Here is a 22,973-nt window from a genome sequence, read left to right on the forward strand (position 1 = left end):
TAAGGGCACCAAGGCTGGTGGCAGCAAAGGGACAGGGTGGAAGTCCCAGGTCGAAAAATTACAAAATTATAATTTTACAGCTATACCATTTCAATCCTAAAAAATCTCAATATTCATGGCTTTTTTCTTTACAAAATCAATTTTCCTACATAACTTCAATTTTTTTTCACACTTCACCTAAGTAACCATCATTTTAATATTTTCAATATCCAATCCATATTCACATTTCCCGCTTGTCTCCAAATAACCTAACGGGGAAAACACTACTTCAATCGATCGCCAATAGCGGAGCACCCTCTATTCAAGCTTCACCCTTAACCTCTTTGACCTCGGAGAGAACCTGGGCAGGAGATTAAGAACACCATCTTCCAGCTTTCTAAAATGCGGGAAACCAAGAGAGTAGCTTCAAAAGTGGCCATGGAGATCTATGGGAAATGTAGTCCTGAATCCTTAGGCTTCGCTCAGCACTCTGGGAAGAATATTCGGGCCTCTTCTGCGCAATGGCAGTCGTTGCCCCGCCTTCTCATTCGTCTCGGGACTGCAGGCCAGCGATTTGGGAGCCCCCAGGTCTGCTCCGAAAGTAAAGGATGCGCACCTGGGGTGAGAGTGCAGGGGAGCTCTCCATGGGAGGGGTGCGCTTGAGTCTAGGGTTGGAAGCGGGAAATCTTTGGGATACCCCTGGTAGGCGCCCCGGCCGACCCTCGACCGCCGGAAGGCCGGTGGGGGCGTAGACTGGAGAACCCCGGCCTTCGAACTAGGGGCGCGCCGGTAGGGCCGAGCCCGGTCCTGAGCAGGTGCCCGATAAGGGCCTGGGTGTGCCGGGACCGTGTGGTCCGGCCGGCCTGCTGCCCGACTTAGTGGCGGCGGGAAGGAAAGTGCGTTTATAACGCTGTTGATGACCGTAAGTCAGCCGTGAGAGCCTGAGCCGCGGAGCCAGAAAAGGCCAGGGTACATTTCAGCAGAGGCGATAGAAGGAATCTGGCTAAGAGTCCGGTTTCTCATCCAAAATGGTATTAATATGACTGCCCCATGGTGTTGTTTTGAAACTTAGATCCAAGTCATCACTTATAAAGTATTTAGATAAGTGCCGAGCACTACTCACTGATTAAATAACAACTGCTCTTATAGTTAGAAGACACTGTGTTCTTTTCATTGGATGGTTTATTGTAACCTCACAACCACTTAAAAAAAAAAAAAAAAACAACCCTCAGGCTTAGCTTGGTGGAACGATGTGGGCAAGTCACAAACTAGCTGTGAGGAAGTTTGGATACCAGGGCAGGGGTGCTTTACTTCCAACCTCAGGCATTGTCTAAATATCACATTTGCCTAAAACCAGCATTGCAGCTTTCACAGCACTTAGCAAAGTGGCCTGTCCCCAAATTCCCAAGGATATAAGGGAAAGTGAATGCAGATGGAATCTGACAATAAGTCAAATGTATTCTGAGATTTTTAGTGTCTCTTCAAGTCCGTTGGGTCAGACAGAGATTCCTGACTTCTTCTGCATTGTAAGGCTGTCTTTTAAAGTCTGATATTATAATGAGTTCCAAGAGTTTTGCCCCTCAAATGAATTATTTCTTAGGTCCGTGTCCCAGTTGCCTTCAAACAAAGCAAACCCTTGTAAGGTAGGAAGCAGGGCACCTGTGTGAACAGGAGTCTTACCTGGAAGAGAGCACGCCTCTGACCTTAGACCTCTCTCTGGAGCTTCAAAGAGACAGAAGGGCGCAGAAAGGAGCAGATCCTAGATTTGCAGGGCCAGAAGCAGTTCCTGATCCCTTTGTGCAGAATAAGCTACACTTAGTGATGACATCACCTTCAGAAGCCACCACCCTGTGTGACAGTAGGGGGAGGGCAGCCTTGAGAAGAGTGAGGTGAGCTGGGGGGGTCCAGGGGCTACTCAGGAGAGGCCACTTCTTAGAGAGCTTGTGAAGGCAAGGTCTGGGGGTACCCTAAACCAGGCAGAGGGAGAAAATTCTGCTTCCCTTAAATGGCCCCCACTCTACAGATGTTGCACTGCTGTCACACCTGTTCATCACCACATGTGACACTAATGACATTATCCTCACAGGATCCCAGAGTTGTAATGAGAGAAGTGTTTTCCAAAGTTACCTGCTTCTCTTTTGAAAGCTTTAAAGACATTGAACCTAAAAGGTTGAGTGACTTATCTGGGAAAACCCAGTTTGTGAGAGAGAAGGAAAAGAGTACGGTTAACCCTTCATACATAAGTCACCAAAAACATCTTATCAAAAGGGACTTTTGAAAAATACATCACAGCCGAAACAAACAAAACTTCCTGTCTTGAAGCAGCCCATGTCTTTTAGTAGGCTTGCTGTGGTCTATCTATACCAGGCGGTAAATAATATTACTGAGAAAAATAATGTAAATGATGCATGCTGAGTATTTACTAAGTTAATTTTACTGAAAGAGTAGTGTCTCATCCTTTGGTGTACTTTAGTTCAGCTAATCTGTTGATTTTCTTTGTGTCAGTCGGAAGGACACCTGCATTATTGTTAAATCATAGTTTATGTTCACTCAGGATAAAACTGCAGATTTAATAAAGCCCATGATCATTTCCGAGTCACACAAAAACAGGTGGTACTGCCTGTACATGATCCTTCTTCTCATGCCTTTTCAACATCCAGAGGGCCCCATGCCTATGGGGAGGATGATCCTTGACTGGGGTGCTGAGATTTGGGGAAGTGAAGGTAGGAGCTGTAAGACTGGTCAGATCTCAAGACCCTTGTCTTCTTTCTGTCCCTTCAGCTGGACCACAGTTCTCTGCACTCTCCCAAGAGCCACAGAAAATGAATACACCTCAGGTGAGCTCTTCCTTTATTCCCCACTTAGTATTGGATTTATGAGGTTTAGAAGGATCGGTGCATTAAACGGAAAAGGAGAACTAGAAATAGGTCACAAGGGCGCTTGGGTGGCTCAGTCGGTTAAGGGTCCTACTTCTGCTCAGGTCATGATCTCATGGTTCATGAGTTCTAGCCCCACACTGTGCTCTGTGCCTGGAGCCTGCTTCAGATTCTGTGTCTCCCTCTCTCTCTGCCCCTGCCCTGCTCACACTCTGTCTGTCTCTCTCAAAAATAAATAATAAACATTAAAAAAAACTTTTTTAAAGAAATAGGTCACTTCAATCTTGAGTAAAAATATACACTGTTTTACTATCAACTGTGAAGTTTGCCCTCAGCTTTTGGTAGGGAACCTTTGTTAGGGTAGGGTTAAGTTCCCTCCATGTACCAGTTTGCAAAGATTCCATGTTAGTCATAAATATGCACTGAATTATTGATTACCTTTTGTGTATGCATTAGAATAAAACTATAGCTTATTTCCTTTAATCTAGAAATACTGTCAATAGTGTGATATATTTTCTAATTTTAACTTGAATTCCTGTATAGCCCCTCATTGCTAACAAGTGTGCTAAGTTGCTTCTTACATATTTTCCTCAGGGTTTTTGCTAATACTATATTCAGGATTTTTGTTTCTGTATCCACAAGTTGGTTTAGGCTCTACCTTCTTGTTTCTCTGTTCAATTATGGTATCATGGTCATAGTCTCATGAAAGTAAGTGGAGAACTTTTCTGCTTTTCTTTTCTAGTAACTTAAGTGACAAAATTATATTACATGAGGATTTTGTAAAATTTACTTATAAAGTTGGACCTTACGAAGGTTTTTTTTGTATGGATAGTTTGGTTATTGACTTATTAGTCATAACACTCTACTGGATTTGTATTTGTATTTTTTTCTTTTAAAGACTTGCAGCTCCCTCCCCCCCCTTTAATTTTAGAGAGTGTGTGTGTGAGCAAGGAGAGGGGCAGAGGGAGGGAGGGAGGGGGAGAGGGAGAGAGAGAGAGAGAGAGAGAGAGAGAAGGAAATCTCAAGAGGCTCCATGCTCAGCACAGAGCCCAGGGAAGGGGCTCAATTCCATGACGCTGGGATTATGACCTGAGCCAAAATCAAGAGTCAAACACTTAACCGACTGAGCCAGCTAGGTGTCCTGTATTTTTTTCTTAATATAATTTTTGTCATTACATTTTCATAGAAAATTGTCCATTTTTATTTGCATTTTTAGATGTATTTCCATGTACTTACTAATAGTATTCTCTTAGGATTCAAAAATCTTTATCTGTTATATCAGTACTTCCTTTTTTGGTCAGCTTTTGAATTTTATTTTAGCATAAACGCTGCTAATCAGAAAAAGACAAAATATGTTCTAGTTGGCCCAATCTGAAATCTAGAATTTCAGGGTCTGAGGGTCTTAATATTTTGTGCTGGCAGCAGACTCTAAATATTGGGAATAGAAGAACATATACTTGCCACATTTGTGATCTCTACCTTTGCATACCCACCTCTCAGCATTCTGTCTTGACAAAAATATACTTTATCCATTGAGTTACCTTGGCATCTCTGTGGGAAACCAATTAGTAATGCATGTGTGAGTCTGTTTCTGGACTCTGTTCATTTCTGATGACTTGTGTTAATCCTTTTGCTAATACCATACTGTCTTGATGAGTGTCTCTTTACAGTAACTCTTGAACAAATCAGATAATGTGAGCCTTCCAACTTTGTTCTTTTTCTAAATTGTTTGGGATATTCTAGGTCCTTTGCTTCTTTGTAGAAAGTTTTGAAAATCAGCTTGTCTATCTCAAAAAAAACCTGCTGAGATTTTTATTTTGATTGCTCTGAAACCATAGAATCTGTAATGTAGATCAACTTGGGAAGAATTAACATCTTGATCGTAATGAGCCTTCCAGTTCATGAACACAGTATCTCTTTCCATTTAGTTAGGTGAAATGGAGGGTTTTGAGGGTTTGGGTTTTATCCTTTTATGTCAAAAGGATAGTGTTGACTAAGTTTACAAGAATAATACTGTCTACTATCTGAAGATAGACTCTAGACTAGAAGCAGGAACAATATAGGAACCTATTCTATAATCCTATCAAGAAATGATGATCATAAGGGTGTTAGTAACTTTGAAGTGGTCCAACTCTGGATGTAATTTAAGGTAGAGCTAACAGTCTGAGAGTGTGTTTCTTTTTTATAGCCTTGCAAATAGAGCATGCTGTTCAGCTTACTAAATTTTTACCAATGTGATCTTAACAGTCTCTCATTTTACAAGCCCTTTTCTTCTCATGAGTGAGGTGTGAAACATTTTTTTGTTTGTTTGTAATTCATCTATGTTTCTTTTTTGTTGAACTATTTATCCCTTGCCTGTTTTCCCGTTGATGTGCTGATTTTAATTATTGTATCCAATATATCATTATAGCTCTTTTCTGTGCTATAAATTGCCCAATTTTCCTTAAGTTTTTTTTTAGTTTTGCCTTGCTGATGATTTTTTTGTCATAAAGGTGTTTAATTTTTATGTCAAATTTAGCAGTTTTTTTCATTTATGATTCCCAGATTTTCAGTCATAGTTGGGTGTTTCCCACTCTAACATTGTAAAATAATTGTTCTGTGTAGTCTTCTGGAATTTGATTTTATTGTTTACATTAAGATCTTGAATACATTTTAATTTTTTTAAATGTTTTATTTATTTTTGAGAGAGAGAAGGCACACGCATGAGCCAGGGAGGGCCAGAGAGAGGAGGACAGAGGATTTGAAGTAGCCTCTATGCCGACAGCAGAGGGCCTGATGCAGGGCTCAAGCTCATGAACCATGAGATCATGACCTGAGCTGTAGCTGGATGCTTAACCTACTGAGCCACCCAGGTGCCCTCATTTTGCTTTTTATTCTGCTCTGTAGTACAAGATATAGATTATGCTTCTCCCAGATGGCCATCTAGTTACCCTATGATATTTTTGTGTCCAGCTTTTTTTCATACATTTGAATGATATCACCTGTATTCAAATAGGAAATTTACTCTGTTAATAATTCTTCCTATTACACCCTTGGTTCTAGGTCTTATTCAGTTTAACCTTGGATGTCTTTTCACACTCTTATCATTTCCCTGCCACTTCTGCCCTCTTCTGTGTTTGTATTAGATTGTGACCAGCATTGTCCTGTTTTGCTTATCTAATACAATCTTATCCTCTATCCTCCAGAATTTGTTCAAATTTTCCGGACTTCTGCTGGGATATTTCTCTGTATTCCTCTTTTGTCATGCTTTTATAGTAGGTTTTGTATTTTACCTGACTGGTTTTAAAGGCAGGGATATGCTTGGTCTATAACCTTGAACTAGAGGAGTCATGCTTATAATTCTCTTTTCTCTTAATTTCCAGTACTCTAATCTTTCTAATTTCTCTTTCTACCATTTCAGAATTCTTTCTTAGCCTTCATTGCCTTTCTTTTTCTACCTTCCTCTTAAATTTTGGTATTCTCTTGAATTCCCTACATAGTGCTTTTCTCTCCTGATTCTTTGTTCTTTTTGAGCCATCCCTTTTTCTCTGATAACTTCAGTTATCATCTTAATGACCTATATCTTCTAAATCCTTATTTTCATTTTAGACCTGTCTCTGTTAGAAAATCATGCAACCAACAATGAAATAAATAATTCCATCTGTATGTTCCCTAGGTATTTTGAGTGCAAATGAAGAACGTTTGCCTCACTGTGACCCAACCTCTGATCCTTAATTATTCTTCACATCTCTGCATATGACATCAATATCTACCCAGTTGCTTGTGCAGCATCTGTGTATATAGTTGCACAGAAAAATAATAACCAGATTTTGTTTCTTATAAGAATTAGTTTCCTATTCTTCATCTTTGCCTGAGTATAATTCATCTCTTAAATTGGGTCTTTGTTTTGCTGTTTAAGACATTGTCCACTGTTAATATTGATCAGTGGTTCATAACTGGTGTCGATTTTGCTCCCCAGAAGACATTTAGCAATGTTTGGAGGTATTTTTGATTGTTACAACTGAGGATGTTGCTGGCATCTAATCAGTAGGAGACTAAAATCCTAAAATACACAGGACAGTCTTCCACAAAAATAGCATTATCTGGTCCACAGTGTTGGTAGTGCCAGGTTGAAGGAATCCTGTTCTAAAGCATTACTCCTGAAACATGAATCTGGTGGTGTATAAATACTTCCCCAGTCTTACATGTATCTCTTCATTGGTTCTCTATTACCCCAGCACAGATCTCCTCCAGCTTGGGATGTGTATACTGTACAGATTGCTAAGTGTAATCTGTTTGTGAATGGGAAATGTATACAGGAATCCTATTTGTAATAACTTTACCTAAAAAATAAGACATTAAGCTTTCTTATTATATTAACTGACAATATATGTATGTAAATTAAAAGTAAATATAAATAAGGGAGCATGGATGGCTCAGTCAGTTAAGTCTCTGATTCTTGATTTCAGCTTAGGTCATGATTTCTTGGTTTGTGAGTTCAAGCCCTGTGTCACGCTCTATGCTGACAGCAGAGCCTCCTTGGGATTCTCTCTTTCCCTCTCTCTCTCTCTCTCTCTCTCTGCCTCTTACCTGTGCGTGCACATGTTCGTTCTCTTTTTCTCTCTCTCTCAAAATAAACTTTTAAAAAAAGCAAATATAAATAAATCCGAGCACGAGAATATATTTTTTTTACTAATCATGTGCATATCCCCAAAATATAAGACTGAGTTAGGGGGGCGCCTGGGTGGCTTAGTTGGTTAAGCGTCCGACTTTCGCTTAGGTCATGGTCTCGCGGTTTGTGGGTTCGGGCCCCGCGTCGGGCTCTGTGCTGACTGCCAGCTCGGAGCCTGGAGCCTGTTTCAGTCTGTGACTCCCTCTCTCTCTGACCCTCCCCTGCTCACGCTGTCTCTCTCTCTCTCCTAGAAATAAATAAAACATTTAAAAAAAAAAAAAAAAAAAGACTGAGTTAGGGCCATGATAATCATATCCTTCATAGCATTTTGCTTTAAACTCTAAACAGTAAACATAATAAGACTTAGTTTCCAAAAGTTTTTTCCATGTCCCTGATTCTGGACAGATTGATTAGAATTGTGCTGTTAACAGGCATCAGTGTCATTCAAGGACGTGACTGTGGAGTTCACTCAGGAGGAGTGGCGGCAAATGGACTCTGCTCAGAGGACTCTGTACAGAGATGTGATGCTGGAGAACTACAGCCACCTGGTCTCAGTGGGTAAGCACACCTTACCATGTGACTCCCTGTCAGCTTTTTTCTTTTTCCTTTTTAAAATATTAATCACTTTTGCTGAGGTGTGTTTAATAGAAAATAAAACTCAGGACTTTTGAGTGTACACGTCAGTGAGTTGTGAAAAATTACATAGTACATTTTCATCATAGGACTCATAATTTGGAATGTTTCCATCATCCCTAAAAGATCCTTGTACCCTTTTGCGTTGAGTCACCTACCTCAATCCCTACCTCTCAGACCCCCAGCTATCACTGATATGCTTTCTATTGCAAGCACTTTGCCTTTTCTCAAATTTTATATAAATGGAATCATAAAGTATATAGTCACTTTTGTCTAGCTTCTTTCATTTAGCATACTGCTTTGGAGACTCATGGATCTGTGTCATCCTTTTGGTTGGGTTTTTTTCCAGTTCTGGGCTATTATGACTCAAGCTGTTATGAACATTTACATATAAGTCTTTGTTTCAATATGTTTTCATTTCCCTTGTGTAAATACCTAGGATTAGATTTGCTGGGTTTTCTGAGAAGTTTATATATTACTTCATAAGAAACTGCCAAATGTTTCCAAGTTGGCTCTCCTGTTTTTCATGCATATAAGCAATGTCTGAGTGTTCTCACTGCTCTTTGGTGACCAACATTTGGTTTGGTAAGTCTTACTATTTTTAACCATTCTAATTAGTATCTAGTTATTATGGCATTTTAATTTGTGTTTCTCTGGTGACTAACTTTATTAAGCCTCTTTTCATGTGCTTTTTTACCAATAATAATCTCCTTTAATGAAGTAATCACATCTTCAGCTCATTTTTTTTAAGTTTTTTGGGTTTTTTCATCTTCTCAGAAGTTCAGACCTTTATCTAATATATGTTTTACAAACTTTTTTCCTCTATCTTTGTCTTGCCTTCTTAAGCAAATGTTTTCTGATTATTTTTGGTTTTTACATATACTTTTTAAAAACCTTTTTATATGACAGTGATTGGCACAATTTTATATTTTGCACATTTCCCCCAATGCTCAAATCTTAGATAACGGTAATATATCAACACCAGTAATTAAACATTGGTCCAGTGTGTATAAATAGCTTTGTGCCCTTTTATCACAATTAGAGATTTTTGTAAACACCACAACAATCAAGATACAGAACTGTCCTATCACCACAAAGATTTTTCTCCTTCTGCTTCTTTATAATCATACCCATCTTCTTTCCCACACCATCCCTAATCTCTACCAACTACTGAAATTCTCTGCATCTACATAGTATTCCACCGTATGAATATAACATAGTATATTTAGCCATTCTCATATTGAAAGATATTTTGGTTGTTTCTAATTTGGGGCTATTATAAATAAAGCTGCTCTGAACATTCATGTTCAAGTTTTTGTGTGAACATAAATTACTTTCTCTCTGGGATAAATGGCTTAGGAGTATGATTGGGGTTGTATGGTAAGTATATGTTTCACTCGTTAGCAAACTACCAAACTATTTTTTAGAATGGGTATACTATTTTGTGTTTCCACCAGCAGTGTATGAGAAATCCAGTTACTCCCTATTTTTCCTAGTACTTAGTATCATCACTATTTTTTGTATTAGTAGTTGTAATGAGTGTCTAGTGGTAGCTTATCATGGTCTTAATTCGTATTTCCTTAATGGCTAGTGATGTTAAATATTTCATCTATGTATCCTTAAGTAGGAAAATGTCTGGTTATGGCTTTTGTGTATTTTTTCCATCTTTACTGATAATATAATAACAAATAAAAATTGTATATTTAAGGTGTGTACAACTTAATGTTTTGATATATGTACCTATTGTGAATCAGTTGCCACAATCAGACTAATTAACATATCCATGACTTAACCTAGTTACCTTTGTTTCCTTTGTGGTGAAAACACTTAAAATCTGCCCTCTAAGCAGATTTCAAGTAAACAATACAGTCTTATTAATTATACTTAGATTGCTGTAATTAGATCCCCACAATTTATTCATCTTGCATAACTTAACTTCATACCCCTTGACCAACATCTCCCGATTCTTCATCTTCCCAGCCCCTGGAAACCACCATTGAACACTTTTTCTATGAATTTGACTCTTTTAGGTCCACTGAAACAATATTTGTCTTTCTGTGTCTGGTTTATTTCATTTAGCACAATGCCCTCAAGGTTTATCCATGTTGGGGCAAATGTCAAGATTTCCTTCCCTTTTTGGCTAAATAATGTTCTATGTGTGTTGTGTGTGTATGTGTCTGTGTGTATATGCATGTATACATACATCTTTAGTCATTTATCCATCAGCAGACATTTAGATTGTGTCTTAGCTATTGTGAATAAAGCAGCAGTGCACATGGGGGTGCAGATATCTCTTTGAGACCCTGATTTCATTTCCTTTGGATATATACCCAGACATGAAATTGCTGAATTATCAGGTAGTTTTTTGGTTTTGTTTTTTAAGATTTCAAGTAATCTCAACACCCAACATTAGGCTTGAACTTACAACCCCAAGATCAAGAGTCATATGCTCTACCAACTGAGCCAGCCAGCTGCCCCTAGAGTAGTCCTGTTTTTAGTTTTTTGAGAAACAATCATACTGTTTTCCATACCAGCTGCACCAATTACATTCCCAGCAACAGTGTACAAGAGTTATGTTTTCTTTACATCTAACATTTGTTATCTTTTGTCTTTTTGATAATAACCATTTCTAATACGTGATACCTCACTGTGGTTTTGATTTGTGGTTAATAATTAGTGATGTTGAGCACATTTTCATATCCTTTGTATGATTTCTTTTGAGATATGTCAGTTCAGGTCCTTTGCCCATTATTTTAATCTTTTCTTTTTTCTCTTGAATTATATGACTTCCTTATACATGTTGGGTATATACTCATTATTATTATTATTTTTGAGGATTTTCTCCCATTCCATTGTTTGTCTTTTTACTCATTTCTTTTGCTGTCCAGAGGTTTTTTTAGTTTGATGTAGTCTCACTTGTAACTTTTGTTACTTGTGCTTCTGGTATCATATCCAATAAACAATTGCCAACACTGATGTCAGGGAGCTTTCTCTCTGTTTTCTTCTAGGAGTTTTATGATTTTCAGGTCTTATGTTTAGGTCTTTAATCCATTTTGAGTTTACTTTTATATGTAGTTTAAGATAAGAATCCACTTTCATTCTTCTGTTTGTGGCTATCCAGTTTTCCCAGCACCATTATTGAAGAAACTGTTCTATTTCCATTGTGTATTCTTGACACCATTGTTTAGGACCAGTTAACTATAGACGTATGGATATATTTCTGTGACCTCTGTACTACTCCATTGGTCTAGATGCCTGTTTTTATGCCAGTACCTTAATGTTTTCACTATTCTAGTTTTGTGTAGTATATTTTGAAGTCTGGAACTGTGATGCTATTGCAGGATTTTTTTTTACCTCAGTACCTGGGGTTTGTTGTCTCGCCACTTCAGGAATGAAGAGGTGGACACAAAATGAGCAGCAAGCAAAAGTTTATTCGAGTATAAGAGCAGAAAGGAAAATAGTATGAAAGCTCTTTACAGAGAGGGTGCATTCAAAAGTGAATGCCTGCAGACCATAGGCAATGAACTTTGTGTATCCCCACCCCCCATACTTCCCCCTTAACCCTTCTCAGGTTCTACCCATATTGGCTTGATAACTCTAGATGCTGAGTTGTCCATTCCCGATTGGCTCTATTCCATTGTATGAGGGGTGGTCTGTGGTCATATCATTCCTTGTGGGTCATATGTTTTATGGTCTACTTATTTTTAGTTAGATCTTTTATCAAATTCCTGAGGGAAACTTGAGGGGAAGTAAGCATTGTCTATTACATTCTTAGGAGGAACCTTATGCCCAAGGGGGGTTGCTGTGGTTAGACACTCCCAGCATGCTTCCAAATTCTTCCAAAATATGTGCTTTTCCCTACCCAGGGGAAAACCCGGTACATTGGGTTTTTGCTTTTGCTTGACTCAGATACTTTGTAGATTACTTTTCCTTTCTGACCCAGTGTTTATTCACCTGTGTTCTATTTAGTTTCCACATTTTTTGTGAATTTTCCTATTTTCTTGCTGTGTTGATTTATAGTTCAGAAAAAATACTCATTAACAAATTTAAGAAGACTGAAATCATTCTGTTTGTTTTGCAACCTAACATATGATTTATCCTGGAGAGTAATGTGTATTCTTGACAAAATGTGTTTTCTTTTGATAGATGGAGGGTTCTATATATGTCTGTTAGATCCAATTGATCTATCGTGTTGTTCAAGTCAGCTATTTCTTTATTGATTTTTATGTCTAGATTCATTAGCCATTATTGTAAGTGAAGTACTAAAGTCACCTACTTTTCATTGGTCTCAGCTTCTCTCTTTAGATCTATTTAGGAAGACTTTAGAGATCTTACAGGTTCAATTCCGAACCATCACAATAAAATATACTACAATACAGCAAGTCAAATGAACTTTTTGGTTTCACAATGCATATAAAAGTTATGTTTACACCATACTGTATTCTATTAAGTACGCAATAGCATTATGTCTAAAAAACAATGTACATCTCTTACTTAAAAAATAACTATTGCTAAAAAAATGCTGATCATCATCTGAGCTTTCAGGAAGTCATTATTACTGATAACAGATTGCCATTAACAAAAATAAAAATAAAAAGTTTTTTAATTTTAATTCCAGTATAGTTAATATACAGTATCCTATTAGTTTCAGGAGTACAATGTAATAATTCAACAATTCTGTACATTCCTCACTGCTCATCAAGATGAGTGTACTCTTGGGGCGCCTGGGTGGCTTAGTCGGTTAAGCGTCTGACTTTCGCTTAGGTCATGATCTCGCGGTTCGTGGGTTCGAGCCCCGCGTCGGACTCTGTGCTGACTGCCAGCTCAGAGCCTGGAGCCTATTTCGGAGTCTGTGATTCCCTCTCTCTCTGACCCTCCCTTGCTCACGCTGTCTCTCTCTCTCTCTCCTAGAAATAAATAAAACATTAAAAAAAAAAAAAAAAAAAGATGAGTGTACTCTTAATTCCCTTTACCTATTTCACCCATACCCCCAACCACCTCCCCTCTCCGAACCATCTATAGTTGAGAATCTGTTTTTTGACTTTTCTTTTCTTGTTCATTTGTGGTTTTTTCATTAAATTCCATATTTTAGTGAAATCACATAGTATTTGTCTTTTTCTGACTGACTTATTTCGCTTATTAGCATTATACCATCTAGTTCCAGGTGTGTTGTTGCGAATGGCAGGATTTCATTCTTTTTTAAGGCTGAGTAATATTCCATTGTGTGTATATACCACACCTTATCCGTTCATCTATTTGTGAACACTTGGTGGTGCTTCTATATCTGGGCTATTGTAAATAATGCTGCCCTAAACATAGAGATGCATATATCTTTTTGAATTAGTGTTTTTATATTCTTCCACTCAGTAGTGGAATTACTTGATCATATGGTAATTCTATCTTTAATTTTTTGATTAACCTCCATACTGTTTTCAACAGTGGCTATACCAGTTTGCATTGCCACCAACAGTGCACAAAGGTTCCTTTGCTCCATATCCATTGTTTCTTTTGTTTTTTATTTTAGCAATTCTGACAGGTGTGAGGTGATGTCTCATTGTGGTTTTGATTTGGATTTCCCTGCTGATGACTGATGTTGAGCATCTTTCCATTTGCTGTTGGCCATTTGTATATCCTCTGTAGAGAAATGTCTGTTCATGCCATCTACCCATTTTTAATTGCATTATTATTTCTGTGTGTGTGTGTGTGTGTGTGTGTGTGTGTGTGTTGAGTTGAATAAGTTCTTTATAAATCTGTATACTAATCCTTTATCAGATATGTAATTTGTAAATATCTTCTGCCATTGAGTAGATTTGTCTTTTAGCTTTGTTGATTGTTTCCTTTGCTATGCAGAGGATTTTTATTTTGATATAGTCCCAATAGTTTATTTTTGCACTTATTTCCTTTGCCTCAGGAGACATAGCTAGGAAAATGTTGCTATGACCAATGTCAGAGAAATTACTGCCTGTGCTCTTTTTTAGAATTTTTATGATTTCTGGTCTTTAATTAATTTTGAGTTTATTTTTGTGTATGATGTAAGCAAGTGGTCAAATTTCATTCTTTTGCATGTAGTTGTCCAGTTATCTCACCACCATTTGCTGAGGAGACTATTTCTCATTGCATATTCTTGCTTCCTTTGTTGAACATTAATTGACCATTTAGTTGTAGGTTCATTTCTGGGCTCATATTTCTGTTTTATTGGTCTATGTGTCTCTTTTTGTCCCAGTACCATACTGTTTTGATCACAGAGCTTTGTGTGGTATAACTTGAAATCTGGAATTATGATATCTCCAGTTTTATTCTGCTTTTTCAATATTGCTTTGGCTATTTGGAGTCTTTTGTGGTTCCATACAAATTTTAAGAGTGCTCTAGTTATGTGAAAAATACTTTTGATGTTTTGATAGGGATAATATTAAATCTGTAGATTGCATTTGGTTGTATGGACATTTTAACAATATTTGTTTTTCCATTTGTGTCGGTGGGTGAGGTGAACTTAGGGTCCCCTTACTCTGCCATCTTCCCTGTTAGTCCTAATGAAAACATTTGAAATATTTTGAGAATATCAAAATGTGATAAAGATACAAAGTGAGTGAATGCTATTCAAAAAACGGCACCAGTAGACTTGCTCAGTGTGGGGTTGCCCCCAGCCTTCAATTTATGCAAGATGCAATATCAGTAAAGTACAATAAAGCAAAGCACAATAAAATGAGATATGCCTATACGTGTGTGTGCACACACACAATCTGATGTTAGGTTGTGTATAATTATGATATGTTCCTGTCAAATTGATCATCTTATCATTATATAGTGACTTAGTTTGTGGAGAGTTTTTCTACTTTATTTCCATTTTCTTGATATAAGTATAGCCACTCTGCTTTCTTTTGGTTACTATTTACATAAAATATCTTTTTCCATCCATTCTCTTTCAGTCTATATGTGTCTTTAAATCTAAAATTAGTTGTTTGTAGACAGCATATCTCTAGATCCTGTTTGTTTGTTTTTTTAATTCATTTAGGTATTCTATGCCTTTTAAGTCGGGGCTTATTCTGTTTACACTTAACTATTGATAGGTGATGACTAATGCCATGTTGTTAATTGTTTTCTGTCTGTTTTGCAGCTTTTTGTTTTGTCCTTTTCTTGTCTTGATGTCTGTATTATTTAAATATTTTTTTCTGTCATTTGCTTGGATTTTTTAAATCTTTTGTGTATCTGTTATAGATGTTTTGTTTGTAGTTAGCTTGACAATTGGATAAAATGTCTTGTAGTTATAACTATTTCAAATTAATAACAACTTAACTTCAATTGCACATAAAAACTCTGTACTTTTACTCTTTCTTTCACAATTTTTGTTCTTGTCATAGTTCTCTTCATATTATATATCCATTAATAAATTTTTAAGTTAGTTGAAAGTATTTACATACCACTATTACAGTGTTATGTTCTGTTGGCATATTTAGTTTTAATGAGATTTATGCTTTCATATACTTTGTGTTTTCATTTTGATTTGAAGATCTCCTCTGATTAAGTGCTTCTTGTAAGACAGATCTAGTGGTAACAAACTCCCTTGTTTTTTGTTTGTCTGGGAAAGACTTCTTTTCTTTATTTGTAAAGGATAATTTTGACTGGTATGGTATTCTTGGTTGAAAGGCTTTTTCTTTTAATGTTTTGAATATATCATCCCACTGTCTCCTAACCTGCAGAGTTCCTGCTGAGAAATCTACTAATAGTCCTACCTTCTAATTGATGAGTCACTTTTTGCCTGCTGCTTTCAAAATTCTCTTTGTGACTTTTGACAATTTGATTATAATGTGACTTGGTGTGCTCTTATTTAAATTGGATCTTATTTAGGGTCCTTGGAGCTTAATGAATCTGGATGTCCATTTCCCTCCCTAGATTTGAGACCTGTTTAGCTATGATTTCTTTAAATAAACTTTCTCTCTTCTCCTGAGACTCCTAGAATGAATATATTTGTTCTTTTGTTGGTTGTGTTGCATAAATCCCAAAGATGTTCTTCACTCTTTTCCATTGCTGCTTCTTCTCTGACTAGATCATTTCAAATGACCTATCTTCAGATTTACAGATTATCTCCTCTGATGAAGTCTTCTGTTGACATTCTTTATTACATTCATTGTGTTCTTTAGCCCCAGAATTTGCTGGGTTGTTTTTTTTTTTTTTAACTTTTATGATTTGTCTTTGTTGAACTGCTCATTTTGTTCATGAAATGTTTTCCTGGTTTCACTCAGCTGTCTATCTGCGTTCTTTTTTAGCTTGCTGATCTTTTTTAAAACAATTAGTTTTAATTCTTTGCCAGCCAATTCGTAGATTTCCATATCTTTTTGGTTACTGTAAATGTATTCCTTTCTTTTAGTAGTCTCATGTTTGTTTGGTTTTTCATGTTCCTTGTAATTTTGTGCTGATGTCTTTTGTAGGAGCATTCACTTCTTTTACAGACTGGATTCAGTAAAGAAAGACCTTTACCTGAGGGTGGGTACGAGGGGGCTAGTTGGGTCATGTGTGGAAGCTACCACCCTGGCAGGGGTGGGCAGCATAGTGTGGATGTAGGGCAGCTCCATTAGCAGAAGTCAGCACTGGGGATTGTTGGCAGTGAAGGCTGCAGATGTCTACAGGAGCAACAAGAGCTTCTGGGGTCCCTGGTGACAAAGGCTGTTGGACTCCCCCTGGTCTCCTTTGCTCCACTGATGGATATCATGTCCATGAGGCTCTCTTTTGGTGTCAAGTTACAGACACAAAATGGCAGCACCAAAGTCCAGGACTCAAGCATGTGCATTGTATTGCCAGCGTGCCATGGCTCCAGCCCCAGAGGGAACACAGTAGTGTCTCCTGCTCCAGAGGGACACAACAGCTGGGCTCTGGGCAGCGTAGGCAAAGACTATAGGTGTCCTTAATGGAGAAAGCTGCAAGCTGTCTTTTGTGATAATGAGGACTGTTAAGGTCCTTGTTAACAAATGCGACAGGGGTCCTTTCTGCTCTTTTTTTTCCCTTAACAAAGGAATATGGGTGAGGGAATTCCTCTGGCACCAAAATGTGCCATGCTAGAACATGGGGTGATACATATAAAATGTTTTCTCTGCTTTTCTGTGCCACTGTCCTCAGTTTTTATACTCTACTAGGTTGCTACAGTGTGTTAATTATACTCTAGAGCTGACCCAGATCTATTTTCATCAATGTATAGTTGTTAGATCATTATTGAGAAACAATAGCTGGGACTCCCTAGTCTATCTTACACTGGAGTCTTCTTTACTTTTTCCTATGATTATATTTTCATAATTTATTTATTTATTTATTTTATTATTATTTTTTTTAATGTTTTATTTCTAGGAGAGAGAGAGAGACAGCGTGAGCAGGGGAGGGTCAGAGAGAGAGGGAGTCACAGAATGAAACAGGCTCCAGGCTCTGAGCAGGCAGTCAGCACAGAGCCCAACGCGGGGCTCGAACCCACGAACCGCGAGATCATGACCTAAGAGAAAGTCGGACGCTTAACCGACTAAGCCACCCAGGCGCCCCTCATAATTTATTTATTTTATAATTGGAAATTTGTACCTTTTAACTCCCATCACATATTTCATTCCCCCTTACCCCTGCCTGTGACAACCACCAACCTGTTCTCTGTATCTATGCACTTGGTTTTTGTTTGTTTTTAGATTCCACATATGAGTGAGATCATATTCTGTTTGTCTTTCTCTGCCTGAATTATTGTACTTAGCATAATGCTCTCAAGATCCATTCATGTTGTCACAGATAGTAAGATTTCATTCTTTTTTAGGGCTGACTAAAAGTCCATCTAAATAAATAAGCACAAATATATGTAAATACATTTTCATATTCATTTGTTTATCAGTGGACACTTGGATTGTTTCCATTTTCCTGGCTATTATAAATAATGCCAAGTGAACATGGGAGTGAATATATCTCTTTTAGTTAGTGTTTTCATGTTCTTCAGATACTCAGAAGTGGAATTACTGAATCACATGGTAGTTCTATTTTAATTTTTGAGGAACTTCCATACTGTTTTCCATAGTGATTATACCAATTACATTCCCACCAACAGTGCATAAGGATTTCCTTTTCTCCCCATACTAGCCAACACTTTTTATTTCCTGTCCTTTTGATAATAGCCATCCTAACAAGTGTGAGGTGATAACTTCATTGTAGTTTTGATTTTCATTTCCGTGAGTATTAATGATAATGATGTTGAGCACCTTTTAATGTACTTGTTGGCCATCTATCTGTCCTCTTTGGAAAAATCTCTTCAGATGCTCTGCGCATATTTTATTTTGTTATTTTTTTAATGTTTATTTATTTTTGAGAAAGAGAGAGACAGAGCGTGAATAGGGCAGGGGCAGAGAGAAAGGGAGACCACAGACTCTGAAGCAGTCCGCTGGCTCTGAGCTGTCAGCAAGAGCCCGACGTGGGACTCTAACTCAGGAACCATGAGATCATGACCTGGGCCGAAGTCAGATGCTTAACCGACTGAGCCACCTAGGCACCCCTGCCTATATTTTAAATGAATTGTTTGGTTTTTGCTGTTGAGTTGTAGGAGTTTTTTATATATTTTGGATATTAGTCCCTTATCAGATATATGGTTTTCAGGTATTTTCTCCCATTCAGTAGGTTGCTTTTTTCATTTTGTTGATGGTACCTTTTTTTGTGCAGATGGTTTTGTTTAATGTAGTTCCACTTGATTTTTTGCTTTTGTTGCTTATTCTTTTGATGTTGAATCTGAAGAACTCCTCACCAAGACCAGTGTCAAGGAACTTGCTGCCCTTGTTTCCTTCTAGGAGTTTTATGGCATCAGGTCTTAAAATCAAGTTTTTAATCTATTATGAGTTAATTTTTATATATGGTTTAAGATAATGGTCTAGTTTCATACTTTTCCATGTGGCTGTCCAATTTTCCCAACACCTGTTTAGAGACTGTCCTTTCCCTATTGTATATTCTTAGCTCTTTTGTAATGAGTTGATTGACCATGTATGCATAGGTTTATTTCTGGGCCATTTCATTGATAGGGATTGCACTGAATCTGCAGATTGCTTTGGGTAGTATGGGCTTTTGAACAGTATTAATTATTCCACTCCATGAGCACAGAATATCTTTCCATTTATTTCTCTTATTTAATTTTTTTCATCAGTGTCTTATAGTTGTCAGTGTATAGGTTTTTCACCTCCTTGGTTAAATGTATTCCTAGGTATTTTAGTTTTTTATTGTAACTGGGATTGTTTTTGTTGTTTTCTTCTGATAGTCTGTGTATAGAAACAACAGTTTTACATTGAGTTTTTATATCCAGCAACTTACTGAATTCATGTATTCAAGCAGTTTTTTGGTAGAGTCTTTATAGAGTTTTCTATGTGTAATGGGTCGTCGGCAAATAGTGACAGTTTTACTTCTTTCTTACTGATTGGATGCCTTTTATTTCTTTTTCTTGTCTAATTGCTGTGGCTGAGACTTCTAGTAGGATGTTAAATAAATTAGTGAGAGTGGGCATCTTTTTTCCTGATCTTAGAGGAAAAACTCTCAGCTTTTCACCATTCAGTATGATATTAGCTCTGGGCTTGTTATATATGGATTTCCTTATATTGAGATACATCCCGTCTGTACCAATTTTGAGAATTGTTTATCATAAATGGATGCTGAATTGTGTCACTTTTTCTGCGTATTGATATGATCACATGATTTTTTATTATTTTGTTAATATGGTATATCTCACTGATAGATTTGCAAATATTGAACCATCCTTGCATCTTTGGAATGAATTTCACCTGATCATGCTATATGATCCTTTTAGTGTGTTGTTGAATTCAGTTTGTTAATATTTTGTTGAGGACTACGTATATTCATCCAGAGTATTGGCCTGCAGTTTACCTTCTTGTGATGTTCTTGTCTGGTATCAGAGTAATGCTGGCCTCATAAAATGAGTTTGAAAGTGTTCCCTCCTCTTACTTCACATTGTTGTTGTGGCTGTTGCTTTACTATTGAATTTTGTGAATTTATATAAGTCTAGATATGAGTTCTTTTTCAAATACATGATTTGTACATTTTTATACTAGTCTATGACTTGTCTTCTCATCCACTTCATAAAATCTTTAGCAGAGTCTAAATTTTTAATTTTGATGAAGTCTAACTTATCAGAGTATTTTGTTATTGTGTCTAAGAATGCTTCACCAAGTTTTTGGTCCAAAGGTTTTCTCCAAATTTTAAAAATTAGGTCATTTTACATTTATCTTTACATTAATAGTGCATTTTGAGGTAATTCCTGTATAGTGAAATTTAAGTTGAGATCATTTCTTTTGCCTGTGGATATCTAGTTGTCCTCACCATTACCTTTCTTCCATTGAATTTTTTCCTTTGTCAAAAATCAGCTGGCTGTATTTTCATGGGTCAGTTTCTGGGTTTTCTAAATCAGGTAGAGTGATGCTTCCCAAATCATACTTCTTCAACATTGTTTTAAGTCTTCTGTTGTGTTTTTTTAAATCTTTCTTGCTCTGGCAGTTACATTTAATGTATCAGTTACCAATTTTGTAAGAGCTAACATCTGTACTGTGTTACAATCCATAAACAAACGATACACACTTATTTAGATTTTTGATTTCTTTTATCAGGGTTTTATAGTTTTCAGTATAAAAGTGCTGTACATGTTTTATTCAATTTATACCTTAGTGTTTGATTATTTTGAGGGATTGTAAATGGCATTGTATTTTACTTTGTGTTCTTATCAGTTGCTAGTTTATAGAATATTTTTATATGTCCTTTTATGCCGAGAGCTTGCTGAACTTTCTGAAGAGTGGTAAGGAGCAGACATACTTGCCTTGTTTCCAGTCTTAGAGGGAAAGCATCAGTCTTTCACCAGATTATATTATTTAGCAGGAGGTCTTTTACATTCTTCATCAACTTGAGGAAGCTCTCCTAGTCTGTTCCCAGTTTTCAGAGAGTATTTCGTATGAATGGATATTGAATTTTGTCAAAAAACATTATTTGCATCTACTTGCTATAAGTTTACAGTTTTTCTTATTTATCTCATTAATGTGGTAGACTACATTGAAGGATTTTTAAATACTGAATCAGCCTTGCATACTTGGAATAAACCTTACTTGATCATGTCATATAATTCTTTTTTTATTGCTAAATTCTGTTTGCTAATATTTCTCTTAATGTTCATTTATTTATTTTGAGAGAGAGAGAGAGCAACCAGGGGAGGGGCAAAAAGAAAGAATCCTAAGCAGGCTTTGCACTGTCGGTGCAGAGCCTGATCTGGGACTCAAACTCACAAACCATGAGATCATGACCTGAGCCAAAATCAAGAGTCACATGCTTAACCAGCTGAGCCACTCAGGTGCGACATGTTTGCTAATATTTTTAAAGTAGTTTTGTCCTCGGGGTGCCTGTGTGGCTCAGTTGGTTAAGTGTCCAACTTCGGCTCAGGTCATGATCTAGCGGTTCGTGGGTTCGAGCCCCGCATCAGGCTCTGTGCTGACAGCCAACTCAGAGCCTGGAGCTTGTTTCAGATTCTGTGTCTCCCTCTCTCTCTGACCCTCCCCTGCTCACGCTGTCTCTCTCTCTGTGTCTTTCAGAAATAAATAAAACATTAAAAAATGTTTTAAAAATAAAGTAGTTTTGTATCTTTATTCATGAGACAAATAGGTTTGTAGTTTTATTCTGTCTTTGTCTTAGTATTCACATCATGATAATGCTGACCTCATAAAACTAGTTTCAAATTGTTCTCATCTTTATATTATCTGGAAGAGATTGTGTGACAATTATGTTTATTCTTGTTTAAATATTTGGTAGTATTCTTTAGCAAAAGTATCTGGTCCTGGAGATTTCTTTTGTGTGTTTAAATTACAAATTCAGTCTCTTTAATAGTGATAGGACAATTTAATTATCACTGTTAGGTTAATTATAGTATTTTTGCTTTTCTAGCAATTAGTTCATTTTATCTAACTTGTCAGCTTTATGTGCATAGAGTTCACTATATGATTCAAAGGAATCATTTTGGTTATCATCTTGGTATTGGTGTGTTCTGTTTTTAATATCCTTGCTTTATATGTCATATTGATCATTTGTCTTCTTTTTTCTCATTCACTGTTACTAGAAGTTTGTCAGTTTTATTCTTTTCATCCAGCGTCTTCTCACTGGATTTTTAAAAATTGTTTTCTCTTTCCAATTTCATTGATTTTTGCTCTTGAGTTTTCCTTCTGCTGAAGTTGGGTTTATTGTGCTATTTTATACTTTTTTTTAAATGTTTATTTTTGAGAGAAAAGGAGCGCAAGCAGGGGAGGGGCAGAGAGGAGATACAGAATTCGAAGCAGGCTCCAGGCTTTGAGCTGGCAGCACAGAGCCTGATGTGGGGTTCAAACCCATGAACCGTGAGATCATGACCTGAGCTGAACTTGGATGTTTAATCAACTGAGCCACTCAGGCACCCCTGTTGATTTGAGACTTTTTTTTTCTTTTTTAAAGTAAACATTTAGTGCTATAAATTTCTCAGCATTCCTTTAGCTGCATTGTACAAATTATGTATCAAGTCTCTAAAACAAATTCTTCATTTATATCTCCTAGTGTATCTCCTTCTGTGGTAGATTACAGTAGTGATCTTGAAGAATTGTATTAAAGCATAACTATTTACTTAATACTCACTAGTTGGTAGATACCTGTGCAATTCTCGAGCTATTTAATAGCACAGCCTTTAATTTTCCTAGAGTGGTTTGAACACTTAGCCAAACACTCAACTACGTACTAGACAAGTAATTATGAAACAAAACACAGAATGTTTGCTTTCAGGAAGCTCAGCATTCTAGGGGGAAATTAAAATTAAATTATAT

General features: G+C 36.9%; 1 protein-coding gene across 1 annotated transcript in view; it reads left to right on the plus strand.

The window, feature by feature from the left end:
* The first annotated feature begins 515 nt into the window (after positions 1–515).
* Positions 516–22,973, plus strand: part of LOC120240833 (zinc finger protein 782-like) — a 50,643-nt gene continuing 28,185 nt past the window's right edge. The window contains exons 1-3 of the mRNA XM_039245684.1: positions 516–600; positions 2,761–2,816; positions 7,938–8,064. Coding sequence (XP_039101615.1) covers positions 588–600; positions 2,761–2,816; positions 7,938–8,064 — 196 coding nt within the window. The 5' untranslated portion in view covers positions 516–587. The remainder of the gene's footprint in view (positions 601–2,760; positions 2,817–7,937; positions 8,065–22,973) is intronic.

This window comes from Hyaena hyaena, unplaced genomic scaffold (assembly GCF_003009895.1).
Source record: "Hyaena hyaena isolate Hyena2069 unplaced genomic scaffold, ASM300989v1 scaffold_269, whole genome shotgun sequence".
Classification (NCBI taxonomy): domain Eukaryota; kingdom Metazoa; phylum Chordata; class Mammalia; order Carnivora; family Hyaenidae; genus Hyaena; species Hyaena hyaena.